The sequence below is a fragment of the Penicillium cosmopolitanum genome, assembly GCF_028827165.1.
Source record: "Penicillium cosmopolitanum strain IBT 29677 chromosome Unknown utg000009l:1.0-9042332.0:1.0-9050551.0, whole genome shotgun sequence".
NCBI lineage: Eukaryota > Fungi > Ascomycota > Eurotiomycetes > Eurotiales > Aspergillaceae > Penicillium > Penicillium cosmopolitanum.
Window position 1 is genome coordinate 7365072 of NW_026622679.1, and position 16891 is coordinate 7381962.

The 16891-nt window shown below is 49.5% G+C and overlaps 7 protein-coding genes across 7 annotated transcripts; 3 read left to right on the forward strand and 4 right to left on the reverse strand.

Annotated features, from left to right (window-relative positions):
• Positions 1 to 427: 427 nt before the first annotated feature.
• N7509_010830 (cytochrome P450) lies at positions 428 to 2109 on the forward strand (the record flags this gene model as incomplete). Its single annotated transcript, XM_056635467.1, has 2 exons — positions 428 to 572; positions 626 to 2109. 2 exons carry the CDS (start codon positions 428 to 430, stop codon positions 2107 to 2109), a joined length of 1629 nt encoding a protein of 542 aa, XP_056486087.1.
• Positions 2110 to 3465: 1356 nt separating this feature from the next.
• N7509_010831 (NADPH cytochrome P450 oxidoreductase family protein) lies at positions 3466 to 5601 on the forward strand (the record flags this gene model as incomplete). The annotated part of the gene is made up of 1 exon (XM_056635468.1): positions 3466 to 5601. One exon carries the CDS (start codon positions 3466 to 3468, stop codon positions 5599 to 5601), a length of 2136 nt encoding a protein of 711 aa, XP_056486088.1.
• Positions 5602 to 5946: 345 nt separating this feature from the next.
• N7509_010832 (alkene reductase) lies at positions 5947 to 7329 on the reverse strand (the record flags this gene model as incomplete). The annotated part of the gene is made up of 3 exons (XM_056635469.1): positions 5947 to 6279; positions 6335 to 6970; positions 7072 to 7329. 3 exons carry the CDS (start codon positions 7327 to 7329, stop codon positions 5947 to 5949), a joined length of 1227 nt encoding a protein of 408 aa, XP_056486089.1.
• Positions 7330 to 7975: 646 nt separating this feature from the next.
• N7509_010833 (uncharacterized protein) lies at positions 7976 to 9321 on the forward strand (the record flags this gene model as incomplete). The annotated part of the gene is made up of 5 exons (XM_056635470.1): positions 7976 to 8132; positions 8190 to 8209; positions 8274 to 8310; positions 8381 to 8939; positions 8997 to 9321. The coding sequence occupies 5 exons, from the start codon at positions 7976 to 7978 to the stop codon at positions 9319 to 9321; spliced, it is 1098 nt and encodes a 365-aa protein (XP_056486090.1).
• Positions 9322 to 9451: 130 nt separating this feature from the next.
• On the reverse strand, positions 9452 to 11450 carry N7509_010834 (fungal specific transcription factor domain-containing protein; the record flags this gene model as incomplete). The annotated part of the gene is made up of 4 exons (XM_056635471.1): positions 9452 to 9847; positions 9900 to 10245; positions 10301 to 10880; positions 10940 to 11450. The coding sequence occupies 4 exons, from the start codon at positions 11448 to 11450 to the stop codon at positions 9452 to 9454; spliced, it is 1833 nt and encodes a 610-aa protein (XP_056486091.1).
• A 526-nt stretch (positions 11451 to 11976) lies between these two features.
• On the reverse strand, positions 11977 to 13071 carry N7509_010835 (threonine aldolase family protein; the record flags this gene model as incomplete). Its single annotated transcript, XM_056635472.1, has 1 exon — positions 11977 to 13071. The coding sequence occupies one exon, from the start codon at positions 13069 to 13071 to the stop codon at positions 11977 to 11979; it is 1095 nt and encodes a 364-aa protein (XP_056486092.1).
• A 1013-nt stretch (positions 13072 to 14084) lies between these two features.
• Positions 14085 to 16159, reverse strand: N7509_010836 (uncharacterized protein; the record flags this gene model as incomplete). The annotated part of the gene is made up of 3 exons (XM_056635473.1): positions 14085 to 15719; positions 15845 to 16009; positions 16070 to 16159. 3 exons carry the CDS (start codon positions 16157 to 16159, stop codon positions 14085 to 14087), a joined length of 1890 nt encoding a protein of 629 aa, XP_056486093.1.
• Positions 16160 to 16891: the final 732 nt, after the last annotated feature.

A 16891-nucleotide genomic window follows, 5' to 3' on the forward strand; every position in this document is an offset into this window, starting at 1 on the left:
TTTTTGCAAGGGCAACTTTCCCCGTCCCTCCAAGACCCACTCTGGCCACAGAGAGGTCATAGGGTGAACGGAACGATCGGTTATTGGCAGCCTATACTGATACACCCTGCGGTACGGAGTAGATGATCTGGTTTCTCAAACCCTTACCAGGAAATCGTCGTCGAGGAACGCGGGTTGTATTTCCAGGCCAGGTGGTATGCAGCCCCTCCACACCTGGCTGACCCGTGGGGAAGGCATCTGAATATAGTTTGAAAAGCTGGGCCCAAATTTCAAAATGATACTTATATCGCCATCCACCTGGGCAGTTGGTTTTATTTCAAGTCCCAAGTCAGACTCGGAGTCATCAGCTTTTATTTCTAGTTTCTTTACAGTCCTGCTCAGGCCTTTGGTTCTAAGACTATCTTTGCCGAGAACTCTCTTGTTCGACATGGCCTCTTTGGCAGCAAACCTGAGCCAATCCGGCACTATGTGGTCGGTTATCTCAGTGGCTCCATATGCAATTGGTCTTAGCTTCTTTGCTTTCGCATACTTTGTCATTCTACCGTATATCGAATATCTCCGCGATCCAAAGGGTATGGTACCAAGCATCAGAGACATATTGCAGGAGATTGCTAACGGCAACTAGGATTGCGCAAATATCCCAACCTCTCTCCCTTCTCTGGATTTTCAGCGATTCCTTTTATGCTCATGGCTGGAAGAGGCTTCCGATCAAGGGAGCTAGCAGAGCTACACAAGACGCACCCGGTTATTAGAACGGCCCCCAACGCGCTCTCCTATGGAGACGCTCGAGCTATCAAAGACATCTATGGACACAACACAAAGTGCACCAAGGACGGCGCATACTCAGTCCCTGTCGGAAGTCATTACAATTTGGCGGATGTTGTCGATAAGCCTGATCATGCCCGCAAGCGCAAGGTTCTCTCGTCGGCCTACGCCTTGAAGAACCTAGAGAGCTGGGAATACAAGGTTACTGATAAGATCCAACGAATGTTCAGGCATTTCGACAAGGTCTGCACTCTGGCTCCTAAAGAGGATGTGGCATCTGGAAAGGTAGCACCTGACCAGAAAGAACTGACTCTGGACCTACGTGGCTGGAACAACTTCTTCACTCTGGATGCTATTGCCGATATTGGACTGTCCGAGAAACTGGGGTTCCTTGATGCCGGCAACGATATGGTAACTGCTGAGCGAAAGGACGGCTCGACATACCAGACTAGCCTTCGTGAAGCACTTTATCCCACTGCTCGAAAGCAATCCTACCTTCTGTGGGATTACAACTGGTACCTGACTATCAACAAGTTGGTGGATGTGATCCCATTCTTTAAGCGCATGTCGAAGTCAGCCGATGACTGGGAAAACATTATGTGGCACCGAGGAAGCAAGCGTCTAGAACGCTACGAGAATGGCGAAAAGCTCGACGACTTCTTCCAGGCACTGATGGAGGATAAGAATGGCAATGCCAACAATCTCGAGTGGGGCGAAGTTGTTGCTGAGTGCAACATTATGATGAACGCTGGCAGTGTTACCACTGCTGTTGCTATTACCAACGTTATGTACCAGCTACTACGCAACCCCAAAGCTCTTATGAAGTTGCGAGAAGAGCTTGATTCTGTCTTGGATGAGGATGAGGTTGTCGCAGATTATGACAAGGTAAAACACTTGCCGTATCTGCGTGCTTGCCTGGATGAATCTCTTCGCATCTTCCCTCCCACTTCCCACGGACTGCCCCGTGAGACTCCCGCCGAAGGCGCCAACATTCTCGGAGACTGGGTGGCTGGAAGTACCACTGTGAGCATGTCTGCTTTTGTTGCCCATCGCCTTGAAAGCATTTTCCCCAACGCCGACCAGTACATCCCAGAGAGGTGGCTGGGAGAAGAAGGAAAGTCCCTTCAGCCATATCTCATCGCTTTCTCTGCTGGCGCTCGTTCCTGCATTGGTCGGAACATTTCTTATCTGGAACAAGCAAAGGCTGTGGCATCCATGGTGCATCGATATGACTTTGCCCTGGCCTACCCCGGATGGGAACTGCAGCGCGAGGAGACAATGAATCTGATCCTGGGAGACATGCCCGTTAAAATCTGGCGCCGGGACAGGAGTGCAGAGGCATAGATACCTTTTTGGCAACTTTCCTTTATTTTCTATCATGATTACCCCCTTTTTTGATCATACTCTAGTATTTTGATGATAACTGATGAGACGATACCTTAAAGAACACCGAATAGACCTTTCTCGATAAACAGTCGGGAATTTTACTAGAAGTTTAAATTTACACCTTTAATCCGTCTGAATAAGCTTCCATAGGAATCAGCCATGTAGTTCTAAATCGCAAGAATCTCACAAATCCAATTTTGAGCCATGGCCAAGGGTCGCGTAGAGCTTGCATGCTGCATGTCTCGCAGATCAGGCGCGTGATCGACAGCACACGTTGGGAGTAACGTTGAGTCTCAGATTTGCATGATATAGAATTCTAGCCAACTTCAGATAATCAAAATGATACCCCGCGACCTCGCCACCTCATACACCTCGAAAGTCTCGATTATCACCGGGTGATTTTCCCCCGCGCGGGGCCTTTGCCGGGGGATTGGAGATTTCCCTCTCGTTCGGGGAAATTGCCCCGGCCATCTTCGTCTGTTCTAGGCGATCTATTTTTCGCTTGCATCATGACAATAATTCCTCGAGTACTCTCGTAGGGATCTATCAGATCTCGAAAAGTCATTTGCCGGTGTTCAAACGTTATTCGGCAAACCAGCGTATAACACCCTGGCCTTGCAGGATGGCGTCCATCCCTCACACCCATAGCATTGTTGACTACCAGATCATTTTGTTTGATGAATAGATTAACCGCCACAAAGGTAAAATCTTGATGCCAAATAGCTTCATTTCTTTATCTACGGAATATTGGTTCTGCATTATCCGCGGCCTTTGGATCTCCGATACTGGAGGGTGGTGGAGACTAAGGTGGCATAAGGCGAAGTTCGTGCTTCTTCGTTTTGCCTGTTTGGCCGCTTCGGGGGATATTTTCCTATGGATGCAAGCCCCCACAAGTGTGGAATTTTGCACTCTAATCCCTCGATCCAATCAGTGAGTGGGTGCGATGATTACCCGCAAGTCAATGACCGGCGATACCCTCGCCGTGCTGGGTAATTTTCCCCGCAAGGACGTGGGGAACTTGAGCTTATGCAGATCTCAAGTCTATTTTTCGCCCCAATATCAACTCCGATCGGGATTTCTTTCTCAATTTCGGTGTACTGGGATATGCGGGGTGAAACGCTAGCTGCCCGCGGATTTGATATTTGAACGCGAGAAGGACCCCGGATTCTGTTTGCCTGGCATTGACTGATTTCCACTCACAAGTCATTTTCACCTCTTCGTCGCTCCAAAAATTTGCCATATATACATACATGCGTTGATCCGTTCTTGTCCAGAGAATTGATATCTCCGTACTACTGTCATTGGCATTACACCATGGCATCACTCTCGCAATTAGCGTCGCAGTGGAATATTCCACCGGAGTTGCTCGATGAGCTCTCCAAGTATGCAACGCCAACCGGGCTCGCCGATTATGCGGCATTGGCCGTCATTGCTGGTGTATCGGGCGCCTATATTTCTCGTGGATACCTCTGGGATCAGCCTGACCCGTATGCCTACCTGGCATATGAGAGACCGCAGCTGAAGAATGGCGGCCAGGCTGGCGCCAATGCCAACAAGGAAACGCGGAATATTGCTCAAAAACTCGAGGAATCTGGGAAAAATATCGTTGTTTTCTGGGGATCACAATCTGGTACAGCTGAAGGGTTTGCCCATCGTCTGGCCAGAGAAATATCTGTTAGATGGGGCCAGGAAAGCATGACTGCAGACCTCTCCGATTACGACCCAATCACCATCACAGAAATCCCTAACACTAAGCTCGCTATTTTCATTGTTTCTACCTACGGCGAGGGTGATCCTAGCGACAACACGGTCGACTTTTGGAGCTGGATCAACAAGGCCAAAGATGTCTCCCTTCCCTCTCTACGATATGCCGCATTCGGACTGGGAAATACCAACTACAAGTTCTACAACAAAGTCGTCGATGTTATTGTGGAGGGGTTGGATAAGTTTGGTGCCCAGGCATTGATGCCAGTTGGAAAGGCAAACGATGCAGAGGGTGCGACTGAAGAAGATTTCATGTCTTGGAAAGATCAATTATTCTCAGTCTTTAAGGAGCAGCTGGGCTTCCAAGAAATCGAAGCCAAGTACACCCCAAGCTTGCTGATCCAAGAAGACGAGTCTTTGGAACCTATCGACTTGCATCATGGAGAGCCTCATGGCCAGGCCGATGGAAAAGCAAACCAATCCTCGGCGGTTCGCACGCTGAGCATCTCGAATTCGCGGGAGCTCTTTACCTCATCTGACCGTCACTGTCTACACATGGACCTTGACTTGACCAACCAGCCAGAACTTACCTATAAGACTGGTGATCATCTGGCTATTTGGCCAGGGAACCCTGACTCCGAAGTCGAGCTTCTTCTCCAGGTTCTTGGTACTTCCGAACGACGCGATATACCTCTCCACATCAAGGCCATTGACTCGGCCACCAAGGTCACTATCCCATCACCCACAAGCACAAACGCGCTGTTCCGCTACTACCTCGAGATCTGTGCTCCGGTTAATCGTGACAATGTTCGTGATCTTGCACAATTCGCACCAACCCCAGAGGCAAAAGCCTACCTTACTCAACTCGGCCAAGACAAGGACAACTACGCCAGTTTCATCAATCGCACCCACCTAAACCTCGGTCGCCTCCTGCAACTTGCATGCCCAGGCCAGACGTGGTCTGACATTCCACTCTCATACCTGACCGAAACTCTGCCTCATATTCGCCCTCGTTACTACTCTATCTCATCAAGCAGCGTGGTCTCCCCACGCAAGCCATCTATCACCGCAATCGCCACTACGACTCCTCTACCTGACAACTCGAGCGAACTTGTCCATGGTGTCACATCCAATTACCTTTTAGCCATTTCTCAACAAGCTCAATCTCAACCGCACCCTTACGGAGTTACCTACCACCTCAATGGCCCTAGTAACGCTTTAGAGGGTGGTAAGGTTTTCGCTCACATTCGTCGAAGCAAGTTCAAGCTGCCTATAACTGGAAAGACCCCGCTGGTCATGGTTGGAGCCGGAACAGGTCTTGCTCCTTTCCGCGCATTCCTTTCGGAAAGATGTCAGGTCCAGAAGATTGGAAAGGATGTTGGCCAAATGATTCTTTTCTTCGGATGTCGCAACCCGAACGAAGACTTTATCTACCAACAGGAATTGGAGGAAATGCAAAAGGTCCTTGGCGATAAATTGCGTGTCGTGACGGCATTCTCGAGAAAAGAAGGTACCCCACGCAAATATGTACAAGATCGAGTTTCGGAGTTCGGTGATGATGTCGTGAAGCTCATTGACGAGGGAGGCAGTTTTTATGTTTGTGGGCGCGCAGGAATGGCCCGCGAAGTTGAAAAGGCTGTTGGGGAAACCATGAGGAAGGTCAAGGGATGGTCTGAAGACGAGGTGAACAACTGGAGCAAGGCAGTTAAGAGGAAGAATAAGTGGCAAGAAGACGTCTGGGGTTAGGTTTTTTCATGTTCGTGTTCCTCGTTTGCTAGGGGGGTTTCAAGTTTCAAGGCGCATTGGCTTGACTGTGATATCTATAGTTATATATTTGATTTGACGGCTAGACATTCAAGTTAGACATCAATTACGCTGATTATGAAAGATATTTCAAAATGACACAAGAGATTCGAAGTAACATCCCTGCGGGATTGAAAAGGCCGTCGCTTCCGGCAAGATCTGGCACCTGTCATCTCGCTACCAATGCCTATTCTACGTTTCGTGTTCGGAAGGGTCTTGTATTCCGATTGGTCGAATAAAGAAATCGATCTAGTTAAGCTATCATGATGTCATATCTCAATGTTAAATCTATTGCTTACCAACAGTCGGGTAGTCCGTGTAGTGGAAGACATTGTCTTCAAACGGCCCGTAGAAGCGAGTGCGATCATAAGGTGTCAAAGGCAGCCCCTTGGCCAGACGGTGCACCAGATCTGGGTTACTGATAAAGTAACGGCCGTAAAGAAGTCCGTCATACTTTCTGGATTCCACAATACCCCACGAATTGGTATCATCGAAGCCTCCAGCGGAGAAGAAAGGGGTGGAGCCAAAGATCTTGCGGAACCGATCAAGAGTCACATCCTTCAGTCCCCAGCTCTGGAGGAAGGTGTCCTTCTCTTCTTCACTGAAGATTTGCTCAAAGCGCTGAATAGAAATGTTAGCCTTTCGAAAATGTGCTAAAGGATGTAGGGAGATATACCGGCTCAACGAAGCTCACGTAAGAAAGGGCAGGGTGATCCTTCTTCAGACCCTCGCAAAGATGAGTCCAGGTTTCAAGACGTTGCTCTCCGCGAGCCTGGTTGAACAGACCGAAAGGCGAAAGGCGAATTGCCAAGTTCTGCTCGCCAATGGTCTTCGCAACCTCGGCCATCAACTCGAAGACAAATTGGCAACGCTTCTCAGGAGAACCACCATAGTCATCGGTCCGCTTGTTGACATTCGAGCTAAGGAATTGCTCAGGGAGGTATCCATTTCCGCCATGGATCTCCACGCCATCGAAGCCAATTTCCATAGCTGTCTTGGCTGCTTTGCAATAGTCTTGAATGGTCTGCTTGATATGCGCCACGGACATTTCAATAGGCGGATGATTGGCGTATGGGACGGGCTCAGTGGATCCCACGGGAGGATGGGAAAAACATTCCGTGGGAGAGTCCCACACGCTGGCTGAGGGGCAGACAGCGGGCGATCCAGTCATCTGGGGAATTGTCGCACGGCCAGCATGCCACAATTGACAGAAAATGAAGCCCCCCTTTGCGTGCACGGCTTCAACGACTTTCTTCCAGCCATTGGCCTGTTCGGGAGTGAAAAGTCCAGGCACACCAGGCATGCCATTGCTCTGTTTTAATTTGCCAAGGGTCAGACTCCACATGAAATAGTCAATTGAGCCATGGGTACTCGTATGTAAGGTAAGATAGGGCACGGGACGGGAATAGGTACCTCGAGTGAAGGTGGAATTCCCTCAGAGATGAGAAGACCACCCTCAGTGGCACGCTGGCTATAGTAGTCGGCAATGAGGTCGCCAGGAACCCAGATACGATTAGGATTCTCGGGAGTACTGATAGGGTTCAAAGGCACCCCGCGGTTACGGGTCAGAGGCGCATGGATGATACGGTGGCGGAGAGTGAGGGAGCCATTGGAAATATCCAGAGGCCGGAAGAGGCCAGATTCTTCGCCGCTGATGTAGTGGATAGTCATGGTTCAGGCAAAAGGAACAATGGGATTATGTTTATGCCAACTTGAAACTTGAAAGAATTAAGAAAAGAAATCAAACATTCAGGTTACATGACAAGTCCTCATCTCCCCCTATTTTTTTTGTTGCTTGGCCTGTCAAAACTGTCACCTCGGCTAACCCAGAATTAGGGTTTATGTGAAATCCACTCATGCCACTTGGTAAAACAACGGTGGCAATGAACGTGGGAATGAGACTTTGCTGGCGTGCAAAGACTGCAAATACGAGGCCAGGTACCCGCAGCACTTGACTAAAAATGGAGAGTGGAGTTTCTGCAGTGGATGCTTTTTCATTTCGCGGAACTCGCGAAGAACTATTCATCGGGCCCCGGCCACGTAATAGTTTCCGATATCCGGGCTCGTCCAAACTATATCGCGTCAGTAGTCAATCAGGGACTATTGGAGACAAGGATTCAATAGCGCTTGGCCCCACTTTGGTATAACTTGCGCCTATCTTTATCCTAATTTTTCAGTCGGAGGGCGCCTAGCGGCTTGTGGTTCAGCGGAGATCTGCCTGTCAGGACCTTTATGTGTCACTCACACCCCCCGGCTTTCCTCGCATGATCGATTTCTAAGTTATGTTCACGAGCTGAGTGACAGCTTCAAAAATAAAATGGCCGCTGGGAACACCTTGGGGCCCACCCCAAAGGACGTGTATCGCACGCTGAATCTGGTGGTGCAATGTCTGTGCATTCCGATCGTATCAGCGGCTGTCGCCCTACGATTTTACACTCGTTTTCGATTTAAGCAGCGCCTCGGAATTGAGGACTGTGAGTTCCGCGGCAAACCCCCTTACTGCTTGAATCTTTACTGACATGAAAACACAGATGCATGCACTGTAGCTTGGGTACGATCCATATGACTGACTACTAGTCCCCTCAACGATGATCAATTACTGACTAGATTTCCAGGGCCTGTTCATGGCATATTGCGCTATTGGTATCCTCAGTAAGTCTTTTTGATACTTGGATGGGGCTATTATTGCAGAATACTGATGATCTTACTTTTATTTACATAGTTGGTCGCCATGGAGGAGGTTATCACGTCGACGAAGTCCTGGCTTGGAACCCGGCGGAGATCATTCAATTCAAGAAATGGTGCTACATCGCCACCCTTCTTTACTGCCCTATGGCACTATTCGTCAAAATCGCCCTACTCTCGATCCTTACTCGCATCTTCGCTCCCTATCGAAACAAGGTCTTCTTCATCTACGGCCTTCTCGGCGCACTCTGCGTCTACTACACCATCGCCCTGATCATCAAAATCCGCATCTGTTACCCCATTCCATATTACTGGCTGGGAGATGAGCTCGAGGGTGGTGGAACTTGTCTCGACCAGACGGCCGCCCTAATAGCCGACTCCGTTATCAGTGTCGTTAGCGATATCATTATTCTCATCCTACCCTTGCCGTTGACCTGGTCACTCCAAATGTCTAAGAACAAGAAGCTACGTGTTATGGGTTTGCTCGGAGCCGGTGGTTTCGCTGTTGGCTTCAGTCTCTATCGACTCGTGTTGGTGCTTCAAGATGGTACATCGCCCGACCAGACTATCGTCTTCATGTGTGTCATTATGTCTGGGTATGTGTCCAACCTCCCCTTTCCAGTCCGAAATTGCCCCTTCTGACTTATCTTTAGAAATGCCGAGGGTGGTGTCGGTCTGATCTGCGCTTGTCTCCCCGTTCTGAACGTCTTGCTCGCTCATTACCGGAAGAACTACTCGTCCCAAAAGTACTACAACCAGAGCTCCGAGATTCAACTCGGTGACCGCAAGACAGGGTCCACATCTAAGAATGCGTCGCAATCGCAATGGGACAAGGCAACGAACTTTGGTGATCAAAGTCACCTTATTTCCTTTGCTGGAGCCCCCGAGGCAGCGGACTCTCTGTATAATGAAAATGGTATCCGCAAGACAGTTGCGGTAGAACAAACTGTCGAGAGCCGAGACAGCGATAGCCGCTGACCAAGTTAGACGCCGGGCATGACCGCATGAAGATGTATATCTTATTATAAGAAGCCATATTTAATCATTCAAATCATCATTTCATTTCTTTTTGTGAAAATATTCTGGGTATCTGTGTGGGCGGGAAAAATTATCGCACAGAAGGATTCGGATCGAATAGACCCGAGTTGTGCCACAGACCATCGAGGCCAGCGTCAAATCCTGCGGCCCACGATGCATCAATGAAGGGCCATTGGAACATGTCCGTCTCGAAGTCAGGATGCCCTGCTAATATAGTGCCGTCTCTGTTAAAAAGCGAGTTATCGCCTTCAAAACTGGGTGACGATGCTGCCCGGTGTATGTTATGTGAGCTTTGGGTGTTTCCAGGCTCGGAACTCATTGCCCTTGGGCGAGAACGAATGTCACCATATTCATCGAGTGTTCCTGCTAAAGCAAACCTTCTAGGGCTATGCATGCCGGACTCGGGGTGTGTCTGAGAGTTCTTCACTGTTTCGTAAAACCGGTTTGCTTCTTGTACAGTTCGCCACTTTGATTCTAGTTAGTGTCAAGACTGCTAGATGAATTTGAATTTAACTCACCCAGCTCCGACCGACTGGCCATAGTTTACTGAGTCGCTCGAGATAGGCGAGATTCTGAATTTTCTCTTCCTCTGCTCTCTCGACTCCTCCAGGATAGCGTGCTGGGGCGATAGTACCGTACATATTGATGTGCACCGCGACAAATACGCTGAACCCGGAGTAGGGGGTCATGACTGCTGCTTTTGAATTTTCAAGTGCCGATAGTACCCCTCCAATGTTCTGTGCAGCTTCAAATAACTGCTTGATTGTGTAAGGCTCGAATTGGTCATCGTGGTTCATGTCGTGAAAAACGTCAGAGTGCGGTTTGAGATTTGAGAGAAAGCGATCGCGGTGCAAAAATAAAATACTTGAACAGGGGTCAATGTTGTTTCGGAGCCATTTGTGGGCGAGAAATAACTTACCTCATGAAGTAGAGTAGATTTATGTAGGCAAACAGCTCCCCATATCCGAGGGAAACATGTGCTTGGGCGGCTGTGTCTGGGTAACGGACTGTCCTATCCTGGAGTGACCTCCATTCGTCCAGCTCTTCTTTGAGCCGTTGCCAATCCCGATGAAGTGGCGACGCTTCGGAATCGTCTGAAGTTAGAGAAGCAAGAGCACGGCGATGTTCATTTGCAAATCTCAAGATCCGCACAAATATGTCGAAGCCACGGGTAACGATCGTCAGACCGTGCTCAATTGTTAGGTTTCTTGCAAGACTGCTTTGCTTGTTCATATCGGCCGGCATCAGCCTCCTTTCTGGTACCTGGTTAAAGGCGAAATCTCGGTCGCTAATTGGAAGCGGGACTGAAATGTGAGAAAATGATAGAGCAAAATGCTGCCGAGCTCCGGAGCTCAGTTCGCAATCTTGCGCAAAACAAACCCAGTAAGTGCGGACGAGCTGTTCGTATTGGGTTTGGGAAGCATGGAATTCTTGGGGATTATGCTCCATGCTGTCGTCGGCCATTTTGAGAAGCGATTGAATCATGTAGGTGGCCATGCCTGGCAGTGTCAAATGTCAGAATATCCCATAAATGATAGAAGGCTCCAGATGAACTTACCACTGTACATCCAAGCCTGGTATGGGCGCCCAGTCCCCCATTCATAAAACGAAATAATAACTAGTGATTGAGCGAGGTATAATGAAGGAGCCTCGAGGACACGGTGCGCAAGATTTCTCCGGGCATAATCAGCGTAGATGTCCTCATCCCCAAGCGCATCCCCGGCCATGAAACGCCTGCACAGAGATAAAAGGGAGGCAATGAATATCGGCTCTATGGATTCGAAATTAGAGGAAATGTCGGAAATTAAAGATGGGTAGTGCAGGAAATTCGCGACCGGGAATTTCTTTCGATATGTTTCGACGGCACTGATCACAGTGGCTTGCGATAAGGTTGAGATCGGATTCTCCTGGCTGTCAACGAGATTACCAGGTGTCATCCTGCTGATGCTGTGATCGCTCTCAAGCGTTGCAGACAGTTCGGAGGTAGCCTTTCGCTTCCGCGAAGCCACGGATTTCGCGTTCCCTTTTGGCTTGTCTGGCCTTGAAACGCGGGGATCTGTCAGGCGCATCCCTGGGCCTTGAGTCGTTGGCAGCGCCCACAAGGAGGGCTGCCATCATGGACACATTTCACTTTGGCTCGGCTAGTTCAAATTAGCGAATGTATGAAGCATAGGCATAGTGAGACTTCGGAGGATACTTACCGACAACCATCACAAGATATAGATAACCTCATTGGGTGGGTGGATGTCGATAATGATCAAGCAAGGCTGCAATGGCAGACCTGCAGAGTTTCCTTGCAGATTCCGACAATTCATAGGAGCGGGTATTATCGGACTAAATCGATGCTGCCATTTAGGGGACTTTGAATCTTGGAGCCTGCAATGGAAGAGAGGAGGAAGGTAGGATTCCAGAGCCAAAAGCTAAGGCGTCGATCTCGACGGTCATGTGATTTCGATCTATAGAGTGCTTATCTCTTACTTGTGTACAAAGACCAGGATTGCCAGGCAAATATGATACTTTCATAGCAAAAGGCCGTGTCTCATTAAATTCTATTAATTATGCAATAATTATGCAATGGTATATGAAGACCAAGCTCTAAGTGGCGAATTCCTTAGTCGCCGCCGTCCACTGCCTCACCCACGCATTGAACTTGTCGACCTGCAACTCGTCCGTAGCCCAAGATGTCACGATTCTCACGACAACTTGACCATCATCTAACTGATCCCAGATGTAGAATCGGAACCTATCCTGGAGCCTTTGAGCCAACTGCTGCGGCATCGTAATGAAGACTTGATTTGTCTCTGTTTCCGCCGCCAGCTGGTATCCTAGCTCTTCAAAATTGGCGGAGATCTTCTCAGCCATGGTATTGGCATGTGTGGCCAGCGTGAAGAAAAGATCGTTTTTGAACAATTCCATAAACTGCACACCCATAATCCGTCCCTTTGCTAAGAGTGCACCGTGCTGTTTGAGATGGAACACAAATCCCTCGGCGATGGCCTTCTTGACGACAATCGCCTCTCCCATGAGCGCACCAGCTTTGGTGCCACCGATCCAGAAAATATCAGCGAACTCGAAGATATCTCGTAGAGTCATGTCGTTTTTCTTTGAGCACATGGCTGTTCCGATCCGAGCACCGTCCACCAGAAGTAAGAGGTTCATCTTTTTGCACAAAGCAGATAGACTGCTCAGCTCGCGCTTAGTATAAACCGTACCGGTCTCCGAGGCATTGGAAACATAAAGCAGTCGAGGCTTAGCCATGTGAGGGAAGAATTGATTCTGTTGCAAAGCCTTTTGCAAATTTGTCGTCGTCATTTTGCCGTCAACGGCCGGGACGAGGATAAGCTTGTGGCCGGTGGCTTCAATTGCGCCAGCTTCCTTGCAGGCAATATGGCCCGAGTCCAAGGTAATGACAGCCTCATAGGGTCGTAAACAGCTAGCGATTGAAATGAGATTTGCTGATGTTCCGCTGGGCACGAAAAAAATGTCTGCCTCATCTTCGCCACAGTCGATTCGCTCTCGAATCATTCGCCTCGCCGCATCTGAATATTCATCATTTCCGTAAGAAACTTGCTGGGTAGAGTTTGTGCGGAGAAGAGCTTCAAGAATTTGTGGGTGGGCTCCTTCGCTGTAATCGTCCATGAGACTGTATGGAGGACATGTCTCGTCTTGGCAGAGACTGGTTGACGGCATGTTCAGAAGTCACTCTAATGGGTTTGATTGGATGAAGAAGAATGTAGAGTTGTCGAGTAGAAGAGAAAAAATACTGAGATAACCTGTCTGACTCAAAGCTTGTGTGGCGATTCGAGTCCAGACTAAATAAAGCAGTCAAAGTAGTCGGGAAAGCAGAAGCAGTGGGAAAGAATCTCGGGAATAGCGGACCCGCGATTGTTAATAGAAACCTTGCAGTTCCCGTTCAGGCTTGGTCCAGTAATTGTATTACTAATTTGTAATCAAATTCAGGGTGTCTTCGTACCCATTGTGTCAGCAAATACGTAATAATGATACCGCACCATGCCTATATTGGCAGCAACAGACCCACAAGCCGAAACTGAGCCCGGGAATACTGCCTATTCCCGAGCAGATCCCTTGCTTGATCCACAGACCAGGTTCTTTTCATGTAATGCGTGGGCCTGAATATTGGAGAACGCATTCTTGTTGAGGATCAAGCACCTATTCGTTGATTATTGATCAATGATCACGCGCCTCCATCATGGAGAGACAGCTACAGTTGAGTTAGTATGTAGACTCGTGGAACGCTGGAACCTTTCGGAACTCCGGCGGTCATCTTCTAATGTTTCACATAGAATCCGCGTCCCGAAAATAGCAAATTTGCACAAGAACTCGACATTGGCAATGCATACGCGGGGATGCCAACGTTGCATTCAGGTTACGCGGGGATCTCGTCAATTTGGAGATCCCCCGCCGTCGCTTTCCAGCGGCTTGTGGGGATGTTGGACCGTTGGGTTGGCCTGTCAGATATGATCAATTAAACTAGTAAGGAAACTCTGGGATGACCTATCATTTGTTGCAAAGATAGCATTTCAATGAGAAAGATTGAATGAGCTTGGATATCAACTAACCTAGGGCTATACATGGCTATTTACAGATGAAAGCACGCCTTACCAGTGTAAAACACTAATGTACAACAAACTCCCGCAGATAATGCAAGACTGGAATCCGAAGAATTCCCAGCCAACGGAGAATCAATCGTCTTCTGACTGACGCAGGCGGGTTTCTTCCTCAGGTAGCCCTTCTTCCAATTTAACTTGCTGATAGAACCGGACCCGCCAGCCGCGAATCAGCATGAAGGCTCCCATGACGGTGGCCATCATGGCGAGGAGGAGAACGAGGGCGAATAGACCGCCAATGTTGCGGACGGCCGACTGGGCCTTTGAGAGCATCTGCGTCGCCTTGATAACCTCTGCCTTTGCAGTTCCATCTGATGATGGCACCGGGCCATTGTCAATGTCATTCTCATCCGCAACGCCATCTCCGCTCGGGTAGAGCACGCCGGGATCTTGTGGTTTGGGAAGTTCTCCGGAAAAGCCCGTCCAACCAACAGCGTCCCAGTCAGGGAAATCAGTTCGGTGGACGTTCGAAGAGCCGAGGGCCTCGCCGTTGCGATCAATGGCCTCGGCGGTGATCCAGTCCAGGTAGCCACGGGCAATAAACATGGTTTCAAAGTCAAGTTTCGTGACGTTGCCGATGAAAACGGGGTTGTCGAATTGAGACTTGCGCGCGTAGAAGCTCCATGTAGCCACTTCCGTTGCTCCGTTCCAGCTCACCCAGATTGAAGTTACCAGGTTAGTCTCATCTGTGCCATGAACGGAAGCCACCATGTCCGGGGGAAGGGTCGGGCGGCCGACGAATTCATTTTTATAGGCGCGATAGTTCGAGAAACGTGGGGATGTGAAGCGGGCAGACATGACCAGCTCACCATCCTCAGTAAATTCTGAGATATAACCACCTTGACTCCAGCAAGCGAACATGTTTTTGTTCGGGAGAACTTGAGCGTTTCCTCGGAGCCGGGTAAGATCTTCGTCAGGCCGTTTGTAGCGCCGGATTGCCCTCGCTGTCATGGGAGTAGTACTGGTTTCGATTTCAATTACCAAAGCGGATGAGACACTCTCGTCGTTAAACTCTTCATCGGACGCATTGTTGAGTAGTGAGATGATATGGTGAGTTCCTTCCGAATGGAGGAATTTGGCGTCATGCTGCTTCGAGAAGATGAAGTCTTGGTCGAATTCGCCATTACGTCGACCATTTAATCGCCACATAATGTGCCCGTCGGCTCCAGATACCATATAGAGGGTGTTAGTGAATCGCATGGAGAGTAAATAGTCACCGGCGCTATTTTTGTCGACTGAATTTATGTGCACGTAGTCCCAGCCAGGATCTTCTTCCACGCGAGACAGGGGAGAGTAGTGAACGGTCTCGGCCAGCGAGATCTGATTGTATGATTTCCACTCGTGGAGAACCTGGGCAGTAGTGAGGTCCAGTTCAGCGAAGCCGCCGACCTCCAGTTGTGTTTTTTCATCGGGACGATTGTACTCCTCCAGGGAGATTTCTTGCGTCGTATAGGTGGTGACAAGGGCCGACTTGCCAGTGTCGAGGACATTGAATTCGTGGATATCGAACAATCCGAGATCGCCTCGCAGTGCGACCTTTCGGATGATCTCGAAGTTGGGATTCATCACCAACCCGTAGCCTCGGTGGTCGTCATTGAAGGGAAATTGCTGAATCATCGAGATGTGAGTTTCATTGCCGAAGCTGTTGATACCTCTGAAGTCGAAGACATTGTGGTTGTCGAACATTATGGAACCGGTCCACACAAGACGCTAGAGTAGAGACCAGGATTAGCATTAGCGCGTGTTGGCATTGAAGGGTATGGATCCGAATCAGGATCGGGTCGGGATCGAGATCGAGATCGAGATCAGGGTGACCCGAGGGACGATGAACATACCCCGTCCTGGTCGTAGATATGCGGGCCGACCTGGAAGGGCTCGAAGGCACTGGTCGGGCCATCCGGGGCAAAGTGCAAATAAGGCGACACGAACCAATACCCGGGGGCAGCACGGTCGCGATCAAGGTGTTCGATGTCGAATTTGACCGCCCTGACATCCGGTAGCTAGGAGGATGACGCGATCTTAGCATGGGGTCGTCGCATTGTGGGTTGCACACCACTTACGGTCTTGAATGTCATCAAATCATCATCCGTGTGTTCCCAGGCAGCAGCTACATTGTGCAAGCACAGTAGCAGCAGGCCGGACCAGAGCATGATGACGGCTGGGGGTAAAGAAGAAAGAGGGAGGAAAAGAGCGACAAGATTAGAAAAGAGTGGCCATGGAAGAGAAAGAAGGAGAGGGAGGGATTGAAGGTACGAGTATCCGCCACGGGGAGATCCTGGGAAGGCTCAGACACAGGCTCAAGCACAAGCACAAGCACACCGGCACAGGCACAGCACTTGACCAACGGGGGGGTGGGCAAAAAGGGCCGACCTAGCCCCGTTTCAAGAACAAATTCAAATTCAGTGATGAGACTGGCCCTGCTCTGGTGGGGCCAACAGGGGTAGGCCAAGCATTTTGGAGTGATGACGCGGGGCGGCAGACAGTGGACTCTGGTAGGTTGAGGCAGACAGCAGAACAGCATTGCCAACTGCCAGTGGAGGAGGTTCTTGGCACTGGTATCTACGAGTACGCGTGTACAAGTACACATGGAGTACATCATTCCACCGATCTTCTTCAGCTTCCTTCGTATGTACAGAGTGTACAGAGTGTACAGAGTGTACAGAGTGTACAGAGTGTACAGAGTGTACAGAGTGTACAGAGTGTACAGAGTGTACAGAGTGTACAGAGTGTACAGAGTGTACAGAGTGTACAGAGTACAGAGTACGGAGTATACGTACACGCAATGCTCTTTGATCCACTAGCGCCCTCTAGCGGGAGTTTATCCCTAGCCCCATTCCGGCATTGCTTGTCAGCGGCCCCGTAAGGTCTCCGATCCGGAGATG